This window comes from Nelumbo lutea, chromosome 6 (genome assembly GCF_056320005.1).
Source record: "Nelumbo lutea isolate HS-2025 chromosome 6, American lotus-T2T, whole genome shotgun sequence".
Lineage (NCBI taxonomy): Eukaryota > Viridiplantae > Streptophyta > Magnoliopsida > Proteales > Nelumbonaceae > Nelumbo > Nelumbo lutea.
The window spans coordinates 13,509,056-13,531,299 of record NC_142689.1 but is presented as its reverse complement, the minus strand read 5'-3'; the positions used below and the strand labels follow the sequence as shown (position 1 = coordinate 13,531,299).

The window sequence follows — 22,244 nt, the reverse complement described above, 5'->3', positions numbered from 1 at the left end:
TTGGTTTGATCTGAAAATTTCTCCAACCATAATATACTGATTTAGCCTGAGATATTATTCAAACCGCACCGGCACCGTATCCAACCAGGAATACCCCTAACCAAATGATAATGCCGGAGAAAGATAAATTTTGAACAAGATGATGTGCAGGCACAACTTCTTCGACCATTAAGACACCGAGAAAAGAAGGCAAGAGACCAAGCACCTACAATCGACAATAATGAATTTAATGCACCATGGGCATGGAAGATCAGTTGAAACCTCCAAAAGCGCAGCTTAGAAACTGTTAGAGTGTTGCCTGCAATTAGAACATTGATTAAACCTAATCCAGCAGTAAACATAATCCCACAGTCTTCAAATGTTGATATCAACAGGTCAAGAGTTGCCATATCATGATAAAAACTGTTACGATACTCATCCTCACGCTAACCTATACGTTTACGTGATTGGTTTTGATTACAATCCTTACCCCTCTTCCTGTGTTCTTATTCAAAGTAGTCAGACTCCTACTAGGATGATTTGACCCGACCTACTGAGATGATGACATGTGGACTTGATTCAACACAAGCAACAGCTCAACAGCATGGTTTGACCGCGACCAAGTAACGAGTCTGTAGAATAGCTCGTTGCGTCATGGCTCTCTATAGAAGGAGCTCGCTACAACACGAGCTCCAGGTCCCTTGAACTACTGAGAAGGGAATACTCTAAGATTATTTCAGCTCGCGAGATAGGGAAACCAGCTTGCTCCAACGCCTGGACAGAAGAACTGCCCCAGAGACCAACCTTGATGAAGGTCACCTCAAAATACCCCCAAGAGCTTAATACAAAGTAGCTCGCGGCAAGGATAGCTTGCTACGAAGTAACTCATGACTGACGGCGCAATCCTTGCTCGATTGACAGTTTACCCCATGTCTCTCGACAGATAGTGGTGTGCCTGTTCCTTCGAAGACGTGTCACTCAGCCAAGCGGGTAGTACATTGTAAGGATCACCTACGTAGCCTTGGCAGGTAACGACTGCGACATGAGTTCATTGGTAGTTATGCCTGATTTGACAAGAACGCCCCTATAAAAGCCCTTTAAGCAGAGAGACATACTCTCTCTCAAATTGGATCTGAACTTGCACTCTTACTTGCTCACGAGCTAATCTTGAGACATAGTGATCTAGCGCGATTTACACTCTTAGTCTTTTATACTCTTTCTTCTTCCTCCCTAGCGTTATAACTTAAGTTTCGGAGTATTTTCGTCGGACAAATCCCCAGGAATCCTTCTTCTTCATTTTCTCAAGTGCCGTTCGTTGCCAACAAGGAGTCAATCAACAGCCAGTTAAGAATGCCCGGATCATGCCGCATCAATACCGTTGTACTCTATTCAATTAATTCAATACAGACCGAAGAGTCATTCTTTTATGGTATCAAAGCATCGAAAGTTTCTTCTTTCTCCTTTTCTTTTTTACTTTGCAATGGCTATCGACTCAGCTAATTCCAGCCGTCCTATTGATGACACCAACAATAAATCAGCATTGAACACCGTAGCTTCTCCACCATCTCTTACTCAAGAACAGTACGACAGCAAGGTACACCCCAATCTTGTATCATTGATACCCGAGCCACTGACCATATGGTTTTCTCCATTGACATGCTTAGTACAGTTATTCATAACACACTTACCCTTCCACCCATTACCTTACCAGATGGCTCGTCAGCCAAAGTTGCTTCTATTGGTACCAGCACGCTCTCACACATTATGCATCTAGACAATGTCCTACACCTACCCTCATTTAAATTCAATTTGTTATCCATAAGCAAAAGTACCAAAGCCTTAAACTGTTTTGTCACCTTTTATGCTAATCACTGTGTTTTTCAAGACCTATTGACGAAGATGGTGATTGGGTTGGGTAAAGAACGCCGACAATCTATATCACTTTGTGGGTGCCTCTCCATCAACTTCCCTTCCCGCTACCATCAAAGACTTTGACCTCTGGCATTGGTGCATGGGGCATCCTTCTGATGCTCACCTCGCAACCATAAAAAACACCTTACAGCTACCTACCACTGCATCCACTAACCATCAATGTGACATTTGCCCCTTAGCTAAACAAACAAGACTACATTTTCCTTTAAGCACCATCTCTACTACAGTTCCCTTCGAATTCATCCATTGTGATATCTGGGGACCTTACTTGTTCCATCTCTAACTGGAGCACGCTATTTTTTATCTATCGTTGATGATTACACCCGTTGTACTTGGGTTTTTCTCATGCAACATTAAATCTGAAACTTTTGACTTACTGCAATATTTCTTTACTTATGTTTCTACTCATTTCAATAGATCCATTCGTTTCTTACGTTTCGATAATGGACGGGAATTCCGCTCCCGACCCATGGCCCATTTTCTACAATCCCGTGGTGTCATTCCCCAACTTAGTTGTGTCTCCACCCCCCAACAGAATGGGGTGGCTGAATGAAAACACAGACACCTCCTTAACGTTGCTCATGCTTTGCGTTTTCAAGCAAGACTCTCTTTAGTTTTTTGGGGGGATTGTGTCCTTGCCGCCCTATACCTTATTAACAGAGCCCCCACTCCACTTCTCCAAGGACGTACACCTCAGGAACTTCTTTTTAGTCGTCCTCCTGATTACAAACACCTACGCGTCTTTGGCTGCCTCTACTTCTTTTCCAACGGCCATCTCACACATGATAAGTTCATCTCTCGTGCCCCGTCGTTACATATTTCTTGGCTATCCTCATTGTTACAAAGGCTACCGTGTCTATGATCTCGACTCTCATACAACATTCATCAGTTGTGACGTAATCTTTCATGAGGATTCCTTCCCTTTCCTCTCTCCTTCCTCTCCATCTATCTCTCCTACCATTGTCCTTCTTACACCCGTCCCAGATATCACAGTCCCTTCATCAAGAACCCCAACCAACATTTCCACACTTCCCATAACTGAACTGACCTCCCATACACCAACACCAATCCCCTCTGAACCAGAAACGGTTCCTTGCACAAACACCCAACCTATTGCTTCCACACCAGCTACCGTACTACGACGTTCCACTCGACCTCACCGCCCACCAACCCACTTACGTGACTACTGTTGTAGCGTTCGTCACCCGCCCCAACATCCATCGTCTTCAGGTATGCCCTACCCCATCTCTGACTTTCTCTCATATGCCCACATCACACCCAAATACATGGCCTTTCTGACCTCCATTTCCTCTACCTCTGACCCATCTTCCTTCTCTATCGCTGCCAAAGAACCATGTTGGCGTGATGCCATGGCCGTTGAGATAAAAGCTCTAGAGGACAATGGCACTTGGGTTATTACTGACCTACCCCCCCGACAAACGGGCCGTAAGCTGCAACCGAAGGCCTCCATTACACAGAGAACATATGCTCCAGTTGTCAAACTCACCACTTTGAGATGTTTACTTGCTATAGCCACTACCCAAAATTGGCACCTATTTCAACTTGATGTGAACAGCGTCTTCCTCCACGGTGACCTTAATGAGGAAGTTTATATGAAAATACCTCTCGGTTTTTCTAAACAGGGGAGAACAAAGTCTGCCGCCTTCTCAAATCCCTCTACGGCCTCAAACAGGCCTCCCAGAATTTGTTTGCCAAGTTCTCTTCAGCTTTGCTTGTGCATGGTTTTCAGCAATCTCGGGCTGACTATTCACTTTTTACTCGACATTGTGGCACCTCTTACACTGCAGTTTTGGTATATGTCGATGATATATTATTGGCAGGTAATGACATTGCTGCTATTAATGCAATCAAAGCCTATCTCCACTCTCAGTTCCATCTCAAAGATCTTGGAGTATTGAAGCACTTCCTAGGCCTGGAAGTTGTTCGCTCCCCTTCTGGAATATTTCTCACTGCGGAAATACGCCCTTGATAATTGATGTAACTATTTTTGGCCACGTATTAATGTTTTGTGATGTAAAATTTTTTGGCTAAGTAACTCGTCATTAGACCCGGTGGTGGCGTGCCTTAGTGATGAACTACTTGGTGGTGAACTGCCTACTGGCGAACTGCTTGGTGGTGAACTGCCTAGGGGCGAACTGTCTGGTGGTGAACTGCCTGGTGGCGAACTCCCTGGTGGCGAACTGCTTGGTGACGAGCTCCCTGGTGGTTAGCTCCCTGGTGGCGAGCTCCCTGGTGGCGAACTGCCTGGTGGCGAGCTGCTCGGTGGTGAATTGCTCGGTGGCGAACTGCCTGGCGGAGAGCTACCTGGTGGCGAACTCCCTACTAGGCGGCTGGTGACTTAGATAATGGTGGAGCTCCCTGGTGCGGTGCAATCCGACTGCCCTCAGCATGAGGTGGTCTTCTTTCCTTTGTAGGCAGTGGGCGTTGAGGGACCTGTTAGAACTCCATCTTTTCCTCTTCTTTGTAAGCGGCGGGAGCTGAGGGACTTGCGAGAACTGAATCAGAGGTCCCGGGGGTATTTTTCCGGCGGGGGCTCTCCAACGCTTAAGAGAGCTTTGAAGATAATATTGGAGAAACGAGAGAGCTAGAGAGCAGGGATTACTTCCCTTTTTTCATCCCCCTCCCCTTTGGGGGGTGAGGTCTTTATATATCGGAGTCCTCGTGGGTTAGGTGGGTGAAAAGCCTCCAAACGGTAAGACTCGTCACATCTTGTTAGAACCGGGGTACGATGGTGAATTCCTCGAGGTCGTCAGGCTGGCGCTTGTGTCAGGTGGCCAGGTCGGCGCCTAGGCCGAGTTGTCAGGGTGGTGCCTGCGTCAGTTGACGGGTCAGTGTCTGGGCCAGGTTGTCAGGTCGGCGCCTGTGTTAGTCGGCGGGTCAGTGTCTAGGCCAGGTCGTCAGGCAAGAGATCTTCCTGCGATACGCCAAACTACTCCTGTACCGAACTTCTCTACAAGTGGCGAGCTGCCTATAGCGAGTTGTCTGGTGGCGAACTGCCTGGGGGCAAACTCCCCGTGGCGAGCTGCCTATGGCGAGCTCTGCCGAACTGTTTGTGGCGAGCTCTGCCGAGCTGCCTGGCTCTTTGGCGAGCTCCCTGGTGAGCTACCGAGCTCATGGGGTATGTAGGCCGCCGAGTTTATCGGTGGGCGTCTTATGGGCGGTTTGGCCGGATCATGTGCTAGGCTGATCCAGGTCGGCCAGGTCGCGTAGGCCGCGCGCAGGTCGCGCCAGGCCAGCCAGACCGGTGCCCCGGTGGGTTACCAACTTCGTAAATTTATTGACTAGGTATTTTTCTAATTGTCACGAGGTGCCACATGTCACATTTCCACTAGAGGGCCAAACCTACTACTTTCCCCATAGAGCAAAACAACTGTTTCGACGACACACAAGGTGAATTTCTAGTCGATGCCACTCGCTATCGTCGTCTTCTTGGATGCCTCCAATATTTTACAGTCACCTGTACAGATATTTTGTACGCTATGAATACGCTCAATCAGTTCTCTAGCAAACCAACGAATGTTCATTGGGATGCTGCTCTTCGCATCCTTCGCTACATTAAAGCCATGCTTGGCCATGGCATCCTTCTCAGATCCACCAGTTCACTACAGCTACACATTTACTGCGACTCTGATTGGGCCTCTTGCCCCACCACATGTCGCTCGTTCATCAGCCGAGGCTGAGTATAGTTCCATGGCCTCTGCAGCATGTGAAGCACAATGGCTCAGTTTCCTACTACGAGATCTCTGTGTTCCTCTCCAACCCGCTCAACTCTACTATGATAATCAAGCCACCTTACACATTGCACATAATCCGATCTTCCACGAGCGCACCAAGCATGGAGACCTCGACTGTCACTTTGTTCGCAAAAAATTGCAGTCTGGTATTCTTCGAACTTCTTACACTCCTTCGTCTCAACAGTTGGCAGGCGTCTTTACCAAGCCTCTTGGCAAGGACCATTTCTCTACCTTGGCTTCCAAGTTGGTTCGAACCATCTTCTCTCCAATTTGAGGGGAGTGTTACGATACTCATTCACACTAACCTACACGTTTACGTGATTGGTTTTGATTAAAATCCTTACCCCCTCGTCCTGTATTCTTATTCAAAGGAGTCATACTCCTACTTTGATTCTATCAATAAATTAATTAATTAATCGACTAATTAATTCAATAAAAAGACAAATTTATTGACTGAAGAGTCATTCATTTAAAAACTTTGGAAAAATAAAAAGGCAAATTTCTTAAACGTTTAACTAATTCACTAATTCAATTAAGTATCCCTACTGTTTTTAATAATTGTTTAAAACCTCCCTTGTCGTTAAATTTGGTCACACTTACTTAACATCTGAAATAACGTGATTAATATATATTTTTTAATTCTTAAAATATCCTTACTGTTCCTATCTTCACTCAGGCTTGCCCCAAACCACTCCCCATCTTCCACTACCGTCAAGCCGAGTACACTTAATCCACCGTTCTCCTCCAGTTCTCTCAAGCTTCATGAGTTTGATGCAGAGGATGAAAGGGAGCAAAATTGTCGGTCTGATCATAGACTTGGACAGAGGGTCCAAACTTCCGTTATCTGTTGTCACTCACTCACTTTATCCAATGCGCTGCGACCTTTACTTCTCTACTCCTCGCCCCTGCTGTAACAACCACACCTGTGGTTTGTCCTCAGAGAACACCGTTACCGGCACTATCACATGACGTGATAGCCTTGCCTCTATATATGGATCAGAGTCTGGCCCAATTGCTGTCACCCTTCACTTCTTCTCGTGTGGGTGTGCCCCAACACCCCTCTTGTGTCATCGGCAAGAACTCTAAGAATTTCGCACTCAGCATGGACGATAACGAGGAGGTCACTAACGAGTTCAATGAGGTTAAGCTTTGGTGGTCTTCCAACAACAGATCCACCGCCACTCAGAACTTCTCTTTCTATTATCCCCTTGCTGCTTCCGAGAGGCTCTTCTACAAGCTCACCTTCCATGGGTGCCACCGTGACCTTATCACCCTCTCCTACCTCAATCATGTCTTGGACCACGACAAGGCTGTTTGCTTGCAAAACCGGCAGCACAAGCTTTTAACAAAAAATCCTAATTCCAATTGGCACGGCTACAAGAGGACGATTTGGAGTGATGTGGTGTTCAAGCACCCAGTGACGTTCAACACACTGGCGATGAACCCCGTCAAGAAGCCAGAGATCACCAATGACCTCCTTGCTTTCAGCAGAGGAAGAGGCGAGAAGGACCCACTTCCGAAGCATGCCAAAGAAGAGGCCAAGGAAAAAGACAACAGTTACGCTCTCTGGGCTTCTGAATTTCATCGATGGACTGTGGTCTGCCCGTGGTGGTGAGAGACTCGTCTTCTTTACCACCAACCATGTGGAGAAGCTAGATCCGGCTCTCATAAGGAGAGGTCGGATGCGGAATATGGTTTTCAGCCTTCTATCTAAGACCAAAAAAGTGCATAATCAGATGTTTTTGGACTATCCGATCTATGTATGAAACTTTAAAATAGTTCAAGTGGGATTTCATATTTGTTTGCATGACACAGGATTTTAATAAAAAATTAAACTGATTTCTTTTTGTATTTCTACTTTTTTTTTCCGTGTATGAAGCATTCAAGATTTTGGCCAAGAATTATTATTTGAAACTGGACTTCCATAGACTATTTGGCCGAGTGTTTGATGCCTAAGGTTCTTGGTGGAGATGCTGGCACTACATGCTTGGAGAATGCTTTGGAAACTGTGAAGGAAGAAGCTTGGTTGAAGGAGGAAGAAGAAGAAGAAGAGGCCAAAGAGAAAGTCGAGGCATTGGCTAAAGAGAAAGAAGTGTCGTCAAGGAACAAATTGAAATTGTACTTAGTGGAGGGTAGTGGAACTGGAAGGTAAATTCAACATTTTGTTTTTTCTCTTAGCACTTAATGGTGATGTAAATTTTCAGAAACAATAGACTGTGCTTTGTTGTTGGAATCTGTTTCTCATGAGTCCAGATCCACTCCTCACACCAATCTCTCTTGGCCACACATGGGAACATCTCTTGTACTTGCATTTATTATTCATGGGGATATTCCCAATACATGGCGGGATGTGGTTGTGAGGTTGGTGTGAGGAACAGATCCCAATTCGTTTTTCACAAAGTATTCCTCATACCAACCTCACAAATCACAACATATCCCACTGCATTGGGAAATTTAAGTACAGAAATGTTCCAGCAGTGTATAGCTAAGGACGAAATTCTTGTTCTGAATTGAAAACATCTCTACATGAATAATAAAGATTGAACCTGTGGCCAGAGAAAACTGAAAATGTGGCTGAGGAAGTTCCCTATGTAAGGTGGCAAAGACATGAACCCAGTCTCATGCGTTTCACATACAGATCTGCCAAAATCTCAACATCTGCAATCTATTGACAGATATATATATATATATATATATATATATATATATATATATATATATATATATATATATATATATATATATGACCAGATCAGCATTTGCACAGGCTCCAATTCTTCCAACATGATATTCATCCAAATGGTTGAACCATTCAAACCGTCACTCCATAATAATTTCAGGTCTAGTTTTTCTAAAACCCAAAATTTGACCCAATAATATTGCTTTGCTCAAAACCCGTTTGACGTAGGTGGTTGAAAACCATTCAAACCGTGACCTGGTCACAATTCCAGGAGGTCTGGTTTTCTTAAAACCCAGAATTTGACCAAAAACTATTGGTTTGGTCAAAACACATTCGGCATAGATGGTTGAATTGTTGATTCATTCAATCCAATCATCAGTCTCAGGTTACACACTAAAAATTTTCTACCATTTTTATAAATAAAAAACTTAAAATTGAAATAAAAATATAAATTATATATATATATATATATGTGTGTCATGGTCTAACAAATCCAATTTAAACAGTTGAGTTCGTGACCTACAACCTGAAGGCCAAAATGCTTCAGCCTTCAAGTTGGTTTTACACTGAGAAGTCCGACTATAACACCAAAAAGGCATAATATCTAAGAATTTTTTTAGGAAAAAAATTCACTTACCCCGACCTAACAAATTCTAACTTCACCATACAATTGGGGAACCGATGCCGATACAAGGGGGAGGGGGTATTAGTGTTTAGGTGGGTGTTGAAATTTTTTAATCGTTGTTGATATATGGTGGAATTAAAGTTTTTGAGGTGGGTTTTAGTGAAATTTTCCCTATTTTATATTTGAGAATTTTATAGAAACTTTTTATATTATAAAAGTGGTGCCAATCACCAACTGAAATCAGTTGGTATTTACATGGTTAAAAGTGGTGTCGATATGCATATTCATAGGTTGTGATATTTTGAATTTTATGTGAGAGATGGAGATTTTGATTGGTGAAAGCTCTTAGGCATAGGCATAGGAGATCTGGTGGCTATTGCGGGTGATTTTGGAGTCAAAATTAAGGGCAGACATTTGTAGCTCAGCCCGGCCTGTAATTCTAGGCCTGGGCTCATATTTCAGACTGGATCTAGGCCATATTTATGGAGAAATATTTGTTTCTCCTAAGCCCATTAGTGTAGCGTCTTTTCTCAAAAAAAAAAAAAAATGGTGTAGCGTCAGGTTAAAGCCGTGAATCACGGTTAGAGGTATTCATTCGGTCAGTTAGGTTCAGTCCTATTTGGAAAACAAAACCTAACTGATTTTGATTAGGTCATTTTTATAAATTGAATAGAACCGAATTAGACTAGAAATCGAATTGAATTGAACCAAATTTAAATCGGTTCGGTTTAGTTTTAATTCAGTAAACTTGATTAGTTAAAATATAATTATATTTTATATTTATATTATTAATTATTATTAAAATATATCAACATTTATAATTAAAATATAAATATATGTATTTATTTTGGTTAATTCTATTTTCGTTTTGATTCTGTTGAATTTTTTTCAAACCGAATCAAAAACCAAAATTTCTCATATCTTAAAACCGAACCAAACCAAAATAATAAAACCGAATTGGCTTATTCAATTTGGTTCAGTTTGGGTTTTGGTATAAATAATAACCGAATTTGAACACCCCCTAATAATTCTTACTCAATTTTTTGCATTCATTTACCCGTCGCATTAGAAAAATTTTAAAAATAAAAAAATTGACAAGACATGTATTTTCCCCATTTTCTAATATAAATATTTTCCAAAGTAACACATAATTGAACTTAAAAACAGAAAATTTACGTGCTTTGGCATTTTTTTTCCTACATCAAAATATTTTCCTGTTTTCTTTTCTTTTTTTCTCTCTTCAATCTGATGAAGCTATCATATAACTCGGAATGAATCCGTAGAATAACTTCTTCGTTCCAAGGCGTAGCAGCACCGGTACACCTTCTTCCTTCCTCTCTCCATCTTCATTCTTCTTCTGCTTTACACCCATCATCAACAGCGCTCTGTAATCGACCGGTACCGATGACTTCACGAAGAACTGCACGTTATCCAACATCGTCACCCCGACGTTCAATATTCCCTCTACTGCTCCCGACGATGGATGATGGAGTTCGATCGCCATGAAGCCGCCTTTCATCAGGTTATCCAGTGGAATACTAACGACTCCGATGCACTGGTCTTTCCAGAATCGCCGGACGGTGTAAATCTCGATCTCCAAAGCAGAAGTGGAGTTTCCCAGATCCCGTTCGCCGTCCATCACGAATATGAACTTGTCATTCCACGTGGGGTTGCTTCTTCCTACGGTGTCGATCCTCGATCTTAGCTTCTGCGTCGGATTGATCCATGAAACAGCGTAGGTCTTCATTCCTTTCCACCATCTTCCTGAGTTGAGACCTTGGGCTGATATCAAGTTTAGCTCCACCGCTCGGACCTTGGGAGAATCCATGGGGAGAGAGAGAGAGAGAGAGAGAGAGAGAGAGAGAGAAAGAGAATAGTCCACTGCCCACTGGTTGGTTAAATATATGGGAACTACTTACACGATATTAAGTTTCTTTTTCCCTCCTTTTACTGGGGTAAGTGCCATCATTCATCGTCCATCTGGAATATTTATCCAGATATGTGATGGATATTAGATATACCTACACCAGGAATTGCGCTTTCAGCTTTCTTGCTATGGGGCCATGGGAGTAAGACGCACTCAGTATGATGGGACCCACTCATGATGGATTCAGATACAAATTAATGACAGCTACACGGCTATTTTATTTGAGACTCATCAGTCATCTATTGGGAAGTCTCAGAAGCCTTGATTTGGGATGGGTTTTTTAATTGATTTGGGAAGCTAAATTTGGATTGAGCAGGGATTCTTGTTTGAGTAGGGAACAAAAGTAGGTCAGGACAAGAAATTAGGACACCTACTACTATCAAACAATAAGTATTAAATGTTTTGTTCTGAGAAATCAATTCAGATTTGGAAAGGCTTTCACATGTACTAGTTTCTGGTGTGAGGTTACATGAGCTGAGAAATCTGAAAACTCGGAAAGTCGTATTTGGTAAAAAACTGGAAAGCTGAAAATAAATTTACATGAGCCGAAAATAAGGGCTCATGTAAATTTAAATGGAAATCCCTACCAAACAGGCCAAAATAAGGGCTTTCCATTTAAGCTTTTTTTTATGACTTCTTCAAAACAGTTTAGCAGCTAAATCAAAGTTTCAACCCTCCCTATGGGCCCTTATAAAATGAGATATTTCACATAAAAAGAGTACCCACATGTGAGGGGGATGCCAGAAAATTTCTAATGAAAAATAGAAAAAAGAATATAACCTAATTATTTAAATATTTAGATTCAGATTAATAGATCTAAATTGTCAAATTGTTTTCCAAAATGATTTTGCAAAGGAAAAGTCGTAATGATCGTCTTACTGGGGTTGGTTACATGAATTTGTTGTATCATTTTCAATGTCATATCCATAGGTTGAACTATGATGTAAAAAAGACATGATAACAGAAACACTTAAAATTAAATCAATCAATCAGTATCACAAAAGTGATAATAATGGGTTTTAATCAAAACTAGAGGAGGTTTCTATTGCTCAAAGCTGTCAAATATCATGTCTTCCTGGCATTATATAGACTTTTTCCCATACCCATTAATTATATCATGACTTCTTGAATAATTTCTTACCATTTCAGTTCATATCCTCTTTGCTCTACCTCTAACCTTCAACAAGTCACTTTTTAGAAATGGTTTTCTATACATGTTACCATTCACGATTGAAATATAATAAATAAATAAATAAATATATATATATATATATATCAGGATGTATAAATGGTAATATGGTAATAATTTGGTCTAAATCCGTACTCATGAATAAAGGTAATTGATGAGGGCAGATTTGGCTCTCCAATGAAATTGCGACACGTGGCACCTCGTGACAACTAGGCAAATACACAGGCAACAACTTATCAAGTTGGTGTCCCACCCGGCACCGGTCTGGTCAACCTGGCGCGACCTGCACACGGCCTACGCGCAACCTGGTGTGGCCTGCACGTGGCCCGTGCACAGCTTGTGCAACCTGGCGGACCTGGATCAGCCTGGCACATGATCCGACCTGGCCGACCTAGCCGCCCATAAGACGCCCACCGATAAACTCGGCATGCATACCCCACGAGCTCGGTATCTCACAAAGGAGCTCGCCAAGGAGCTCGGTAGCTCACCAAAGAGCTCGCCAAGGAGTCAGGCAGCTCAGTAGAGCTCGCTACAAGCAGCTCGGTATAGCTCCCCTGGGCAGCTCGCCACTTGTAGGGTAGCTCGGTACAGAAGAGTAGTTTGGCGTATCGTAAGAAGATCTCCTACCTGACAACCTGGCCTAGACACCGACCGGCCGACTAACGCAGGCGCCAACCTGACAACCTGGCCCAGACACCGACCCGCCAACTGACGCAGGCGCCGACCTGACAACCTGGCCCAGACACTGACCCGCCGACTAACGCAGGTGCCGACCTGACAACCTGGCCCAGGCTCCGACCTGGCCGCCTGACACAAGTGCCAGCCTGACGACCTCGAGGAGTTCACCACTATACCCCGGTTCTGACGGGATGTGACGAGTCTTACCGTTTAGAGGCTTTTCACCCACCTAATCCCTGCCGGGAAAATACCCCCGGGTCCTCTGATTCAGTTCTCGCAGGTCCCTCAGCTCCCGCCGCCTACAAAGAGGAGGAAAAGATGGAGTTCTCGCAGGTCCCTCAACTCCCACTACCTACAAAAGAAAGATCACCTCATGCAGAGGGCAGTCGGGTTGCGTTGCACCAGGGAGCTCCGCAATTCTCTGAGATACAAGCCGCCTAGGAGTAGGGAGCTCGCCACCAGGCAGTTCGCCACCAGGGAGCTCACCACCAAGCAGTTCGCCACTAGGCAGTTCGCCACCAGGCAGCTCGCCACCAGGCAGCTCGCCACCAGGCAGTTCGCCACCAAGGAGCTCACCACCAAGTAGTTCACCACCAGGGAGTTTGCCACCAAGTAGTTCGTCACCAAGTAGCTCTCCACCAGGGAGCTCACCACCAAGCAGTTCACCACCAGGGAGTTTGCCACCAAGTAGTTCGTCACCAAGTAGCTCTCCACCAGGGAGCTCGCCACCAAGCAGTTCTCCACCAGGCAGTTCGCCACCAGGGAGTTCGCCACTGGGCAGTTCTCCACCAGAGAGTTTGCCACCAAGTAGTTCGTCATCAAGTAGCTCTCCACCAGGGAGCTCGCCACCAAGCAGTTCTCCACCAGAGAGTTTGCCACCAAGTAGCTCATCACCAAGGCACGTCACCACCAGGTCAAATAACAAGGTACTTAGCCAAAAAAATTTATACATCACAAGAAATGGTATGTGACTAGAAACAGTTACATCAATAATGGATATATCCATAATAGGCATCCACTAGGTTATTTTACACATCACAACTACACTTGTTTATGAGTTGGGTTTCAGGCCCAACTTTATATTGTTTTGGACTTGGGTTTTGGGTCGAGTTCATTAGAATTTTGACAAAAACTAAGCCCAAAATTGGCTCATGAACAGGTCTAATCACAACAAATGAAAAATTTTGGCAAAATTCCACAGCTTATGATGTTTAGGGGTGTCCATAGTTTGGTTAACTAGCCCAGTTTTTCCATTTTTCCAAACCGAAATCGAACTGCTACCACCGGTTAACTAGCCTGTCTGTTTTGGATTTTGACAGATTCAATTCTTTGATTTTTTTATTTTTTATATTTATTATATATATTATATAAATATATGTATAATATTATATTATAAATAATAAATGATATATAATATATTATAAATATTTTAAAAATATATAATATATTTATAAATAGATTATTATAAATATAATATAAGTATATATTTATATATAATATATAAAAAATATACATATAAACATATATACCGATTTACTCGATTAACAAACAGTTTCTTTATAAATTAACCGAGAACCGTACCAGTCGGTTTAATTTTATCAATTCAGTTCAAATTTTCTGTTTTTCGCTTTTTCATGGACACCCTTAATGATGTCTATAGGGCTTTCGCTGCCTGATACGTCAATAGGGCTGTCAATGGATTATGAAAATTAGATATCATATTAGACTTTGAATTAGATTATCTTATATTTGTATTTGCATCCGATAGATCGAAAGCAGGTTTAATCCATCAAATCCGGTCTAAATTGAAATAATTACAGTAACCGTACTGAAGGCATGACTTATATAAACTAACGTTATCATGGAGAGACCCCAGTGAGGCTGTTGAACGTAGAGAGCCACAAAGTTTTCTCACAGCAGTTGATTCATTAAACCCAACAGGTTCTACGGATGGTTGGAAGTGGATCAAATCAAAAGAGAAAAAAACAAGAGAAAAATCGCTTCAGTGTCTGATCTTCCATTAGAAAGACCATACACACGTGTCCTGCAGACTGCCACGCGGTATCTGTGTGTGTTAGGTGTTACGTTTAAGCTTTGACAAGAATGAAGCACATGTCCAACGCTCCTGCTTGGAAACCCAACTTTTCTCTTTTCTCTTTTCTCTGTGAAGGAAATCAAAAGCAATGGCAAGCCCAAAAAGAGTAGATGCCAACCTAGAACCAGACGCCTCTGACTTTGCATTTCCGGCGGCCGGAGAATTAAATCCCGGCAAGGCAAAGGACTTTCCGGTCAACCCTACTTCATCCGAAGTCGTTACTATGTCTAACAAACTCAAGGTACGTAATTTCTCTTTATTCATTAAAATCCACCAAATGGGTTTTGTTAAATCTGGTCGTCTTTCATGCATTATATTTGAGTAAAAAAAAGAAAAAAAAAATCCATGGAAGCATCATTAATTGTCATTGCTTGATATTTAATGGAAGAAAATGCCAACCAACTGAACAAAGAAAGGAGAAAATGGTTGCATGTTTGTTTTGAAAAATATATGTTTTTCACATTTTGGCATTGAAAGGAAGAAGTGAGAGAGCAGAAGAAGAAAAAGAAAGAAAAAGAAAAGAAGGAAGCAGCGGAGAGGTTCAAATCAACTATCATAATGTCCGGAATGGTTGTTGCTGTGGTCGGCGCCATCTTTGCCATTACCAATAAGCTGAGAGAAAAATGAAATCCCATGGCCAGAACCAGAAAACCAGTAACCTCAACAAATATCTCTTTTTGTTTCTATTTTACTTTTTCTTTAATCCAGTGAGTTAGCTTATGGTGTTTTTGATAGGATGAAGTTTAAAGCTTTTTTTATTTTCTGGGTTGCAAGGAAAGAAAATTTTGATGGAGTCGTTTTAATTTGGTCCGACTTTCTCCACCTTAGGTAAGATTCTAATCCGATTATGTAGTTATGTATATTTATAAATCTCGAGCTAGTTTTTCCTTTATTTTTTCTTTTCCGCTTATGTTGGGTCGTTGAAACATGAATAAATGCATTAATCCGGATAAATAATTTTTCAAAAAGTGGAGCAAAATTCTAAATACGGGGAAATTCTAAGTCAAATATCCCTGTTTTGCATGACAAGGTTGTGTTTCTTTATTTATTTATTTTTTGGTGAAAGGTTTGTGTTTCTTATTTAACTTTCGAAGGAGTAAATACATTTAGCTGTATTCTTTGCCGGAAAATGTCAACTGGGTAAGTAAGACAATTTCCCAGAAGACCTTTACCTTAACTACAGAGCAATTTAATCCCACAGTTTAGTTAGTTTTCCTCCTCCATCAAGTGATTTACCCAGAAAAGTGGTTCAAAATTTTATTCATGGGCCGTACCTCCTCCATGCCCAAGTGGTTTTGCTCACTTGGAATTTGGAAGGGGAAAAATATAAAATAAAAATGGTTCAAAAATCTACCAAAGAGGCGAAGAGAAAGTTAGTTCACACTAGTCCTATAATTTCCAGCAAAATATATATACATATATATATATATATATATATATATATATATATATAGGGTCGGCAAATGAATGGGCCCTAAGAGAAAATGCGCCAATAAGAAACCTCTTGGGGTAAATCAATCAATCAAAATGTCCTTAAACAGATAAAATAGGCCGGATTTACCCAATTAGATAACACCTACTTGGCAAACAAACCCTTGTCGCTGGAGCCTATGATTCCTATCCTAGGAGAACATCCTCTGGACATTTGTTTAGGATTTTTCTCTAGTACTGGTTTGTTGTTGGTACTTGTTACCTATCACTATCAGATCATATTACCAACGGTTCTTGTCTCTCATTCTTATTTTTAAAGACTAACCCCTCAAGGCCTTAAGAAGTATGTATCATAACAATGAAACCATCTTTCAGGCTTTTATAGTACAACCAACGTGAAATGCTTGAGTTGGGAAGCATAAAACAGAAAATGTAAACTCAAAGTGAATTCTCTGTGATTTGTTCTACTCTAATGCAAGAAAACACTGCAGGCCCTTTCACCATCAAGCAAACTAATAATCTCAGTGTAATTCTCTGTCCTGGATTCCTTCTGGCTTCTTGGAACTTGACTTGAGATACCAGCCAAGAGCTCCGACTGCAGTAATTACACCCGCAAGAACAGCATAGTTTCGGTTCTTGTCGGTTGATACACCTGACATTGAGGAAGCTGAGCCACTTGGTTTGGCATCAGCTTTTGAGCCCCCAGGCCCTTTAGGGCCCTGTGACAAAACAAGAAAAATAAAAGAATGGCAAATGTAAGCAAAGTACTGGCTAAAGATTGTGACCACAAAGTATGATTTTACAAGGAAACATGGATGACCACTACTTTCCTGTCAATTCCACACTTTGCCCTAAATTAGTTTCTATGCATATCTTCATTTACTTCAATTCATATGTCAGAGCAGTTGCTACCATACAACCAATAGATAATCCAAGCTTCATGTGTTGAGTTCCAAGCTCATAATAACCTTCCTGTCAGTTTCTTACTTTGCCCTAAATTGGTTCTTATGCACATCTTCGTTTACTTCCAATTCATATGTATGAGAACCATACAACCAATAGGTAATCCCAGCCTTAACATTTATGTATAAAGCCCCAAGCTCATAATAGAACTTTGGAACAACATTCAAGAACTCAGATTTGTAGTATTCCATTTGTATTAAGCAATTATATTAACTCGCATGCTAATCAAGAAATAATAGGAGTCAAAGCTCTTCAGCATGCATTATGTTATGGAATATCAAAAATAAATGGAAATAAAGCACAAATCATACCTTGCGTGCAAGCTTCTCTAATTTCTCCTGCTCAATTTTCTGAAGATTAAGAAGTGACTATTTTAGTACATTGGCAGTGAGACAAATACCAGGAAGCTAGACCTTTAAACAGTCAAATCACAAAATATCAGGTTAGATTTAATTGCAAACATGCTTTGAAGTTGAAGCATTAAAATTGCACATCTACAACGAGGGGCGATAAGAGATTTAATAAAAGGCAAACGTAGAAAATGGGGGATGCTACTGGAATATGTTTGTGGCATAAGACTAATATGTAGCAAGGATTCAGAGCATTACTTAAACAACACCTTAGCGGTTTTAACGATGTTTATTGTTTTTAAAAATGGATTGCCTTTATATTTACTCTAAATTTAAAGCAGTAGTAGTGAAGCATGGGCATCGAGCTTATCCCTTCAGCTCGAACTAAAGTCTACAAGGACCCACAAACCCCTCCTATTGTCACTAGATTTAGTCCGACAAGAATTTAAAATCCATATCTTCTAGAAGGCCGTAGTATCAGAGGAATCCATCCATGTATAGGATGGCCATGCAAATCAGCCAAACCCATGGATCTCATTAGTTATAGTAGTTTTATTTCATTAGTTGTAGAGGTTGCCTTGGTCTTATTTTCAACCTGAAAGTCCTACATTAGCTTTTCAGGTTAAGCTATATTGCGTTTTGGATAAGCTTTTCTGTCCAAAATAATCTTCTGTGTTACCGTTATTAGAGCACAGTTTCGCCATTTGTACAGAACCATAAAGAGAATTGGCAGACATGCTCAAGCATTCACCGAATTCGATATGCATATAAGCCATCTACTCTGGCTTATGCATATTGCATTTCATCAATTTACTGTTTGATAAAACACACCACCAAAACAGAGACAGAGTACTCCAAAAACTGCAAAGTTGCCAATTTAAGTCATGTGATACTAAAGCTCTTTTTTTGTGATATAAGCTATTAATTTTGAGCAACACCAAGCACCCCCTTGAGTATATAACTATATAATAGGCCAAATGGAAGACAATAGAAAAAGAATATCATGGTTAAACCAGCCCATATGAATGTCTGAGATACAGATGATTACAAGCATATGTATTGCAGATAAACAGACACACAAGCACACATGATAGACAGCATTTCTCAAATTAACGGTAATGAAACATTTTTAGTAATATTCTTGAGCAATTAAATGCGTTTATTTGTTACTAAACTGAGTTTCAAAAATCAACAAGCATATGTAAGCCATAGAACAAAAAAAAATTGTCACGCAAAATGGCAAAAAGTTATCACTGGTAATTAATTCGACAGAAGGAACTGACTAAAAATTCATTTGCCTTTTTTTATTGCTATAAGCTGCGTTTGATTGCAGTGTAAATGCGAATCAGCGTAAAATTCTATAGTCGGTTTGCGTTTACATGTGTTTGTTTCGGTGTAAAAGCAGAATGGTGTAAAACTTTACACTCGGTTTACTTTTTCAGGTGTTTGTTTGGAATGTTTGATTTTTTCATCTTAAATTGATATAAATGATACATCAGTTTTATCAATGTACATTTACATCAATTCTCACCTCAATCCCTCGAGGGTCCAGAAAAATTTTAAATCAATGAAATGACTTTTTCATCGACTCTTTTATATAGAAGATTTTTCCACTGCAATCAAACGCAGCCATAGTGAATGTTGTGTCAAACTGTCAATTGCTTTGTCATAGGTAGGGCTGTCAATGGACCGGATATCGGTTAAATTCTATCTGATCCAATGAGTCTAATACAGATGGATCAGGTCCAATTCAACCTAATAAATATTTTCGACTGGACTGGAATGATTCAATTCAATGCCTTATTGGACCATCCAATCTGTTCAAATTGGTTCAATTTAAATTTGGTTCATAGACACCCTTACCCTTATCTTCTGTCAATGGGCTGAATATTAGTTTAATCCAACTCAATCCAATATAAATCCGTTATAGATGGACCAGGTCCAATCTAATCCAATGATTATTTTGGACCATTTGATTCAGCATTGGTCCAATTCAATGTCTTATTGGATTATCCAACACGTTCTAATTGGTTTTAATTTGGAAGGGTTCAACCCAAACGGCCAAACCTGGTCCCCATTGACACCGCTAGCCATAGAGAATGTGAATCAATTGATTTTTGCATCTTTTTCCCTACTCTGCTGCTTGAGATATTTGGTTTTCACAGACGGGAGTTGGAAACATTGGGAATGAAGTTCTTTGGCCAGATTTTAAGATGGAAATTTTGTAAAGCTCTTGCAGCAAGCTATATTACTGGTAATAGTGCTACGAGTGTCAGAATCTGACATGGATAAAAGGTATTAGAATCGGACAAGCCAGAAAAAATAAGATACAGAGGCGTGAGTTCTACATTTTAGCCTTAAGCTACATTTTAAAGGAAAGGTTGTGGCACTTCCGTAGGTCCTGGAGATAGCCAAAGGCCCAAAGAAAAAGGGTTTGAACCACTTTTAATCCAAGGCAATTCAAACCATGCAACTACACGAGACAGAGGAGAACATGTGGACCATGGAGAATAGGTCATCGCATTAGTTTACTGACACAATATTCAATGTTTCTCAGATAAATACAAAGGAAACCTAATGACTAATGAGTTGACCTTTTCCTTGGCAAGTTGAGTTGGTATGAAGGATTGTATCATGGCAAATACTTGTTTCAGCCTTTCAAAAACATAGACATCTTTTAAACATGCTTTTGAAGTTCATAGATTTTATAAAGGAGGTTGTTTTCCGGATGTACCAGATAATATATACAATCAAACAGTCAAATGAAAATAGAGATTTTGCATAAGATTTCATGAAGGTAGCATTGCCATTACGTAATCAACTATTTCAGTTCAGCAACATGACACTACTGATCTAAAAGGGGGGAATGCTACCACTACGGAACTCTTGGCATGATTAACCATTCTAAATAAGGAGAAAAAAAAAACATATATAAAAGAATGATATCTCTCTAACAAGTACCCTTTTTATTCGACCAAATATAAGCATTAATCTAAGAAATGTATAAATGAGATATACCCGTAATCTGAAGGAAAAAAAAAAAATATATATATATATATATATAGAACTATAATATTGCAATAAAACTGTGAAGCTCGTAGAGGTAAAAAAAAAAAACTAACAACATATGAGCAAGAAAATCGAACTAAGCAAATCGAACATAAAAAATAAAATCAAGAAAAGAAATCTAATTCGAGTTAAAATGAATCAAAAGAGAAAAGGCTTCATTGGGGGGGGGGGGGGGGGGGGAGAAGTTGAGCAATGCACCTTAATGTAAACATTTTCCGCAGCTTTTTCCTCCTCACTGAGGATTCTGCCACCGCTCGAGAATCTTCGAGATATGTATCTTGCAGTGGCTTTCGTCGCCATGGCGTCTGATCTGATCTAGGGCTTGTTTCTGTCGATTATCTATCTTCTACTCTTTCTGCAAGCTTCTCAACTTCAATCGCCTGCTCAGGCGATCCGAACACCATTTTTGTACCGCAGAATTTGCCTATTTGATATCTACTAAAAACTAAAATACCCAACCTGTCCTTCTCGATGCTGGGGTAGAATCCAAAACTCCAGGTCCGGGGTGGAATATGAAAAGCAGGAGATGAGATGTCTTACAGGCTCCGTGGATCTGGACCGTCAATCCAATGGGCCCACTCTCGCTTGCGCGAAATAGAAAGAAGAGGAAGGTATTCGATTCAGTTGAGTCTTGAGTTTATTCCTTTCTTCAGCAGGCGTGGAAAGACATGGTATCCACATGGTAATATGACCCACCCGACAAGGATTCATCGACTCACTTGCCATTGATCGAAATTTGGGGCAAGTTTCAGGAAAATCCAAAATTCTGGTGACCGAAGTTGGGGTGGGGTACCCTAAGCCCGGCCCCGAATCCATCCAATAGATAATATATGTATAATATATTAGTTTGTATCATGGTTTATTAGCCTTAAGCCTGACCGAAATCAGGTTTAACTATATATATATATATATGTGCATAAAATACATATATGTTAGAATAAGTTCATTGAACAATTTGAGCCCACTTAGGCCTGAACTCAATCCAAGTGCATCAAATTACAATGTAAGCTGGGTTTGAGTTAGAAAGATTAGGATTTTAGGGTCAGACCCAGGTTGGACACCCCAGTGTTTTATACTTCAAATATAAATATTATTTGCAATATATTTTATCATATAATATATACAATAAATTTTATATATGTTTTTCTTAGAAAACAGGTTTGCATATATAAATGGCGAGGGTGGGGCAGGGCAAATTCAGGAATCCCCCATTCCTGAGGACAGGTTTTCAGTCCCATTAGGGTCCGGGGCAGGGGTTGTCATTCCTAATGAGCACCTAATAGTATTCATTTTTTAAGGAATATTTTATCGGCCGTTGTCATTCCTAATGAGCATCTAATAGTGTTCATTTTTTATTGACCGAAACATAATATAACATCTCTTTTTCCCTAAATGCGAACAACAACGTGTTTAATTGGATGATTGTCTAATTTGCATGGATTGCACCTTAAGGCTGTGTTTGGTTTTAAGGAATAATTTGGTAAAATGGAAAAGTATGGAATGGGATGAGAAGGAAAAATGGAAGGTATTCTGGTGCAGAAACTTATATCCTGCTCCATACCGGGTCAGAA

At 40.7% G+C, this 22,244-nt stretch overlaps 2 protein-coding genes, 1 long non-coding RNA gene and 1 pseudogene across 4 annotated transcripts; 2 read left to right on the top strand and 2 right to left on the bottom strand.

Annotated features, from left to right (window-relative positions):
• Positions 1 to 6,357: 6,357 nt before the first annotated feature.
• Positions 6,358 to 7,862, top strand: LOC148847452 (AAA-ATPase ASD, mitochondrial-like; annotated as a pseudogene). Its single transcript, XR_016101382.1, has 2 exons — positions 6,358 to 7,426; positions 7,546 to 7,862. The product of XR_016101382.1 is annotated as an AAA-ATPase ASD, mitochondrial-like (transcript).
• A 2,349-nt stretch (positions 7,863 to 10,211) lies between these two features.
• LOC148847451 (BON1-associated protein 2-like) lies at positions 10,212 to 10,799 on the bottom strand. Its single transcript, XM_088949610.1, has one exon. It carries the CDS (start codon positions 10,797 to 10,799, stop codon positions 10,212 to 10,214), a length of 588 nt encoding a protein of 195 aa, XP_088805736.1.
• Positions 10,800 to 14,879: 4,080 nt separating this feature from the next.
• On the top strand, positions 14,880 to 15,752 carry LOC148847450 (uncharacterized). The gene is made up of 3 exons (XR_016100376.1): positions 14,880 to 15,101; positions 15,338 to 15,514; positions 15,635 to 15,752. It is a non-coding gene; the product is annotated as an uncharacterized LOC148847450 (long non-coding RNA).
• Positions 15,753 to 16,570: 818 nt separating this feature from the next.
• Positions 16,571 to 21,481, bottom strand: LOC148847449 (uncharacterized protein At2g27730, mitochondrial-like). The gene is made up of 3 exons (XM_088948464.1): positions 20,872 to 21,481; positions 17,566 to 17,604; positions 16,571 to 17,010 (listed from the first exon to the last, which is right to left on the bottom strand). Exons 1-3 carry the CDS (start codon positions 20,971 to 20,973, stop codon positions 16,813 to 16,815), a joined length of 339 nt encoding a protein of 112 aa, XP_088804590.1. The 5' UTR covers positions 20,974 to 21,481; the 3' UTR covers positions 16,571 to 16,812.
• Between the last annotated feature and the right edge of the window lie 763 nt (positions 21,482 to 22,244).

What these genes read in the sequence shown, in the direction of transcription:
- LOC148847451 (XM_088949610.1), bottom strand. Translation starts at nt 10,799, where the DNA reads ATGGATTCTCCCAAGGTCCGAGCGGTGGAGCTAAACTTGATATCAGCC.
- LOC148847449 (XM_088948464.1), bottom strand. Translation starts at nt 20,973, where the DNA reads ATGGCGACGAAAGCCACTGCAAGATACATATCTCGAAGATTCTCGAGC. An exon ending in CGGAAAATGTTTACATTAAG is followed by an intron (nt 17,605 to 20,871) that starts GTGCATTGCTCA and finishes CTTAATCTTCAG; the next exon opens with AAAATTGAGCAGGAGAAATT. An exon ending in TAGAGAAGCTTGCACGCAAG is followed by an intron (nt 17,011 to 17,565) that starts GTATGATTTGTG and finishes GTTTTGTCACAG; the next exon opens with GGCCCTAAAGGGCCTGGGGG.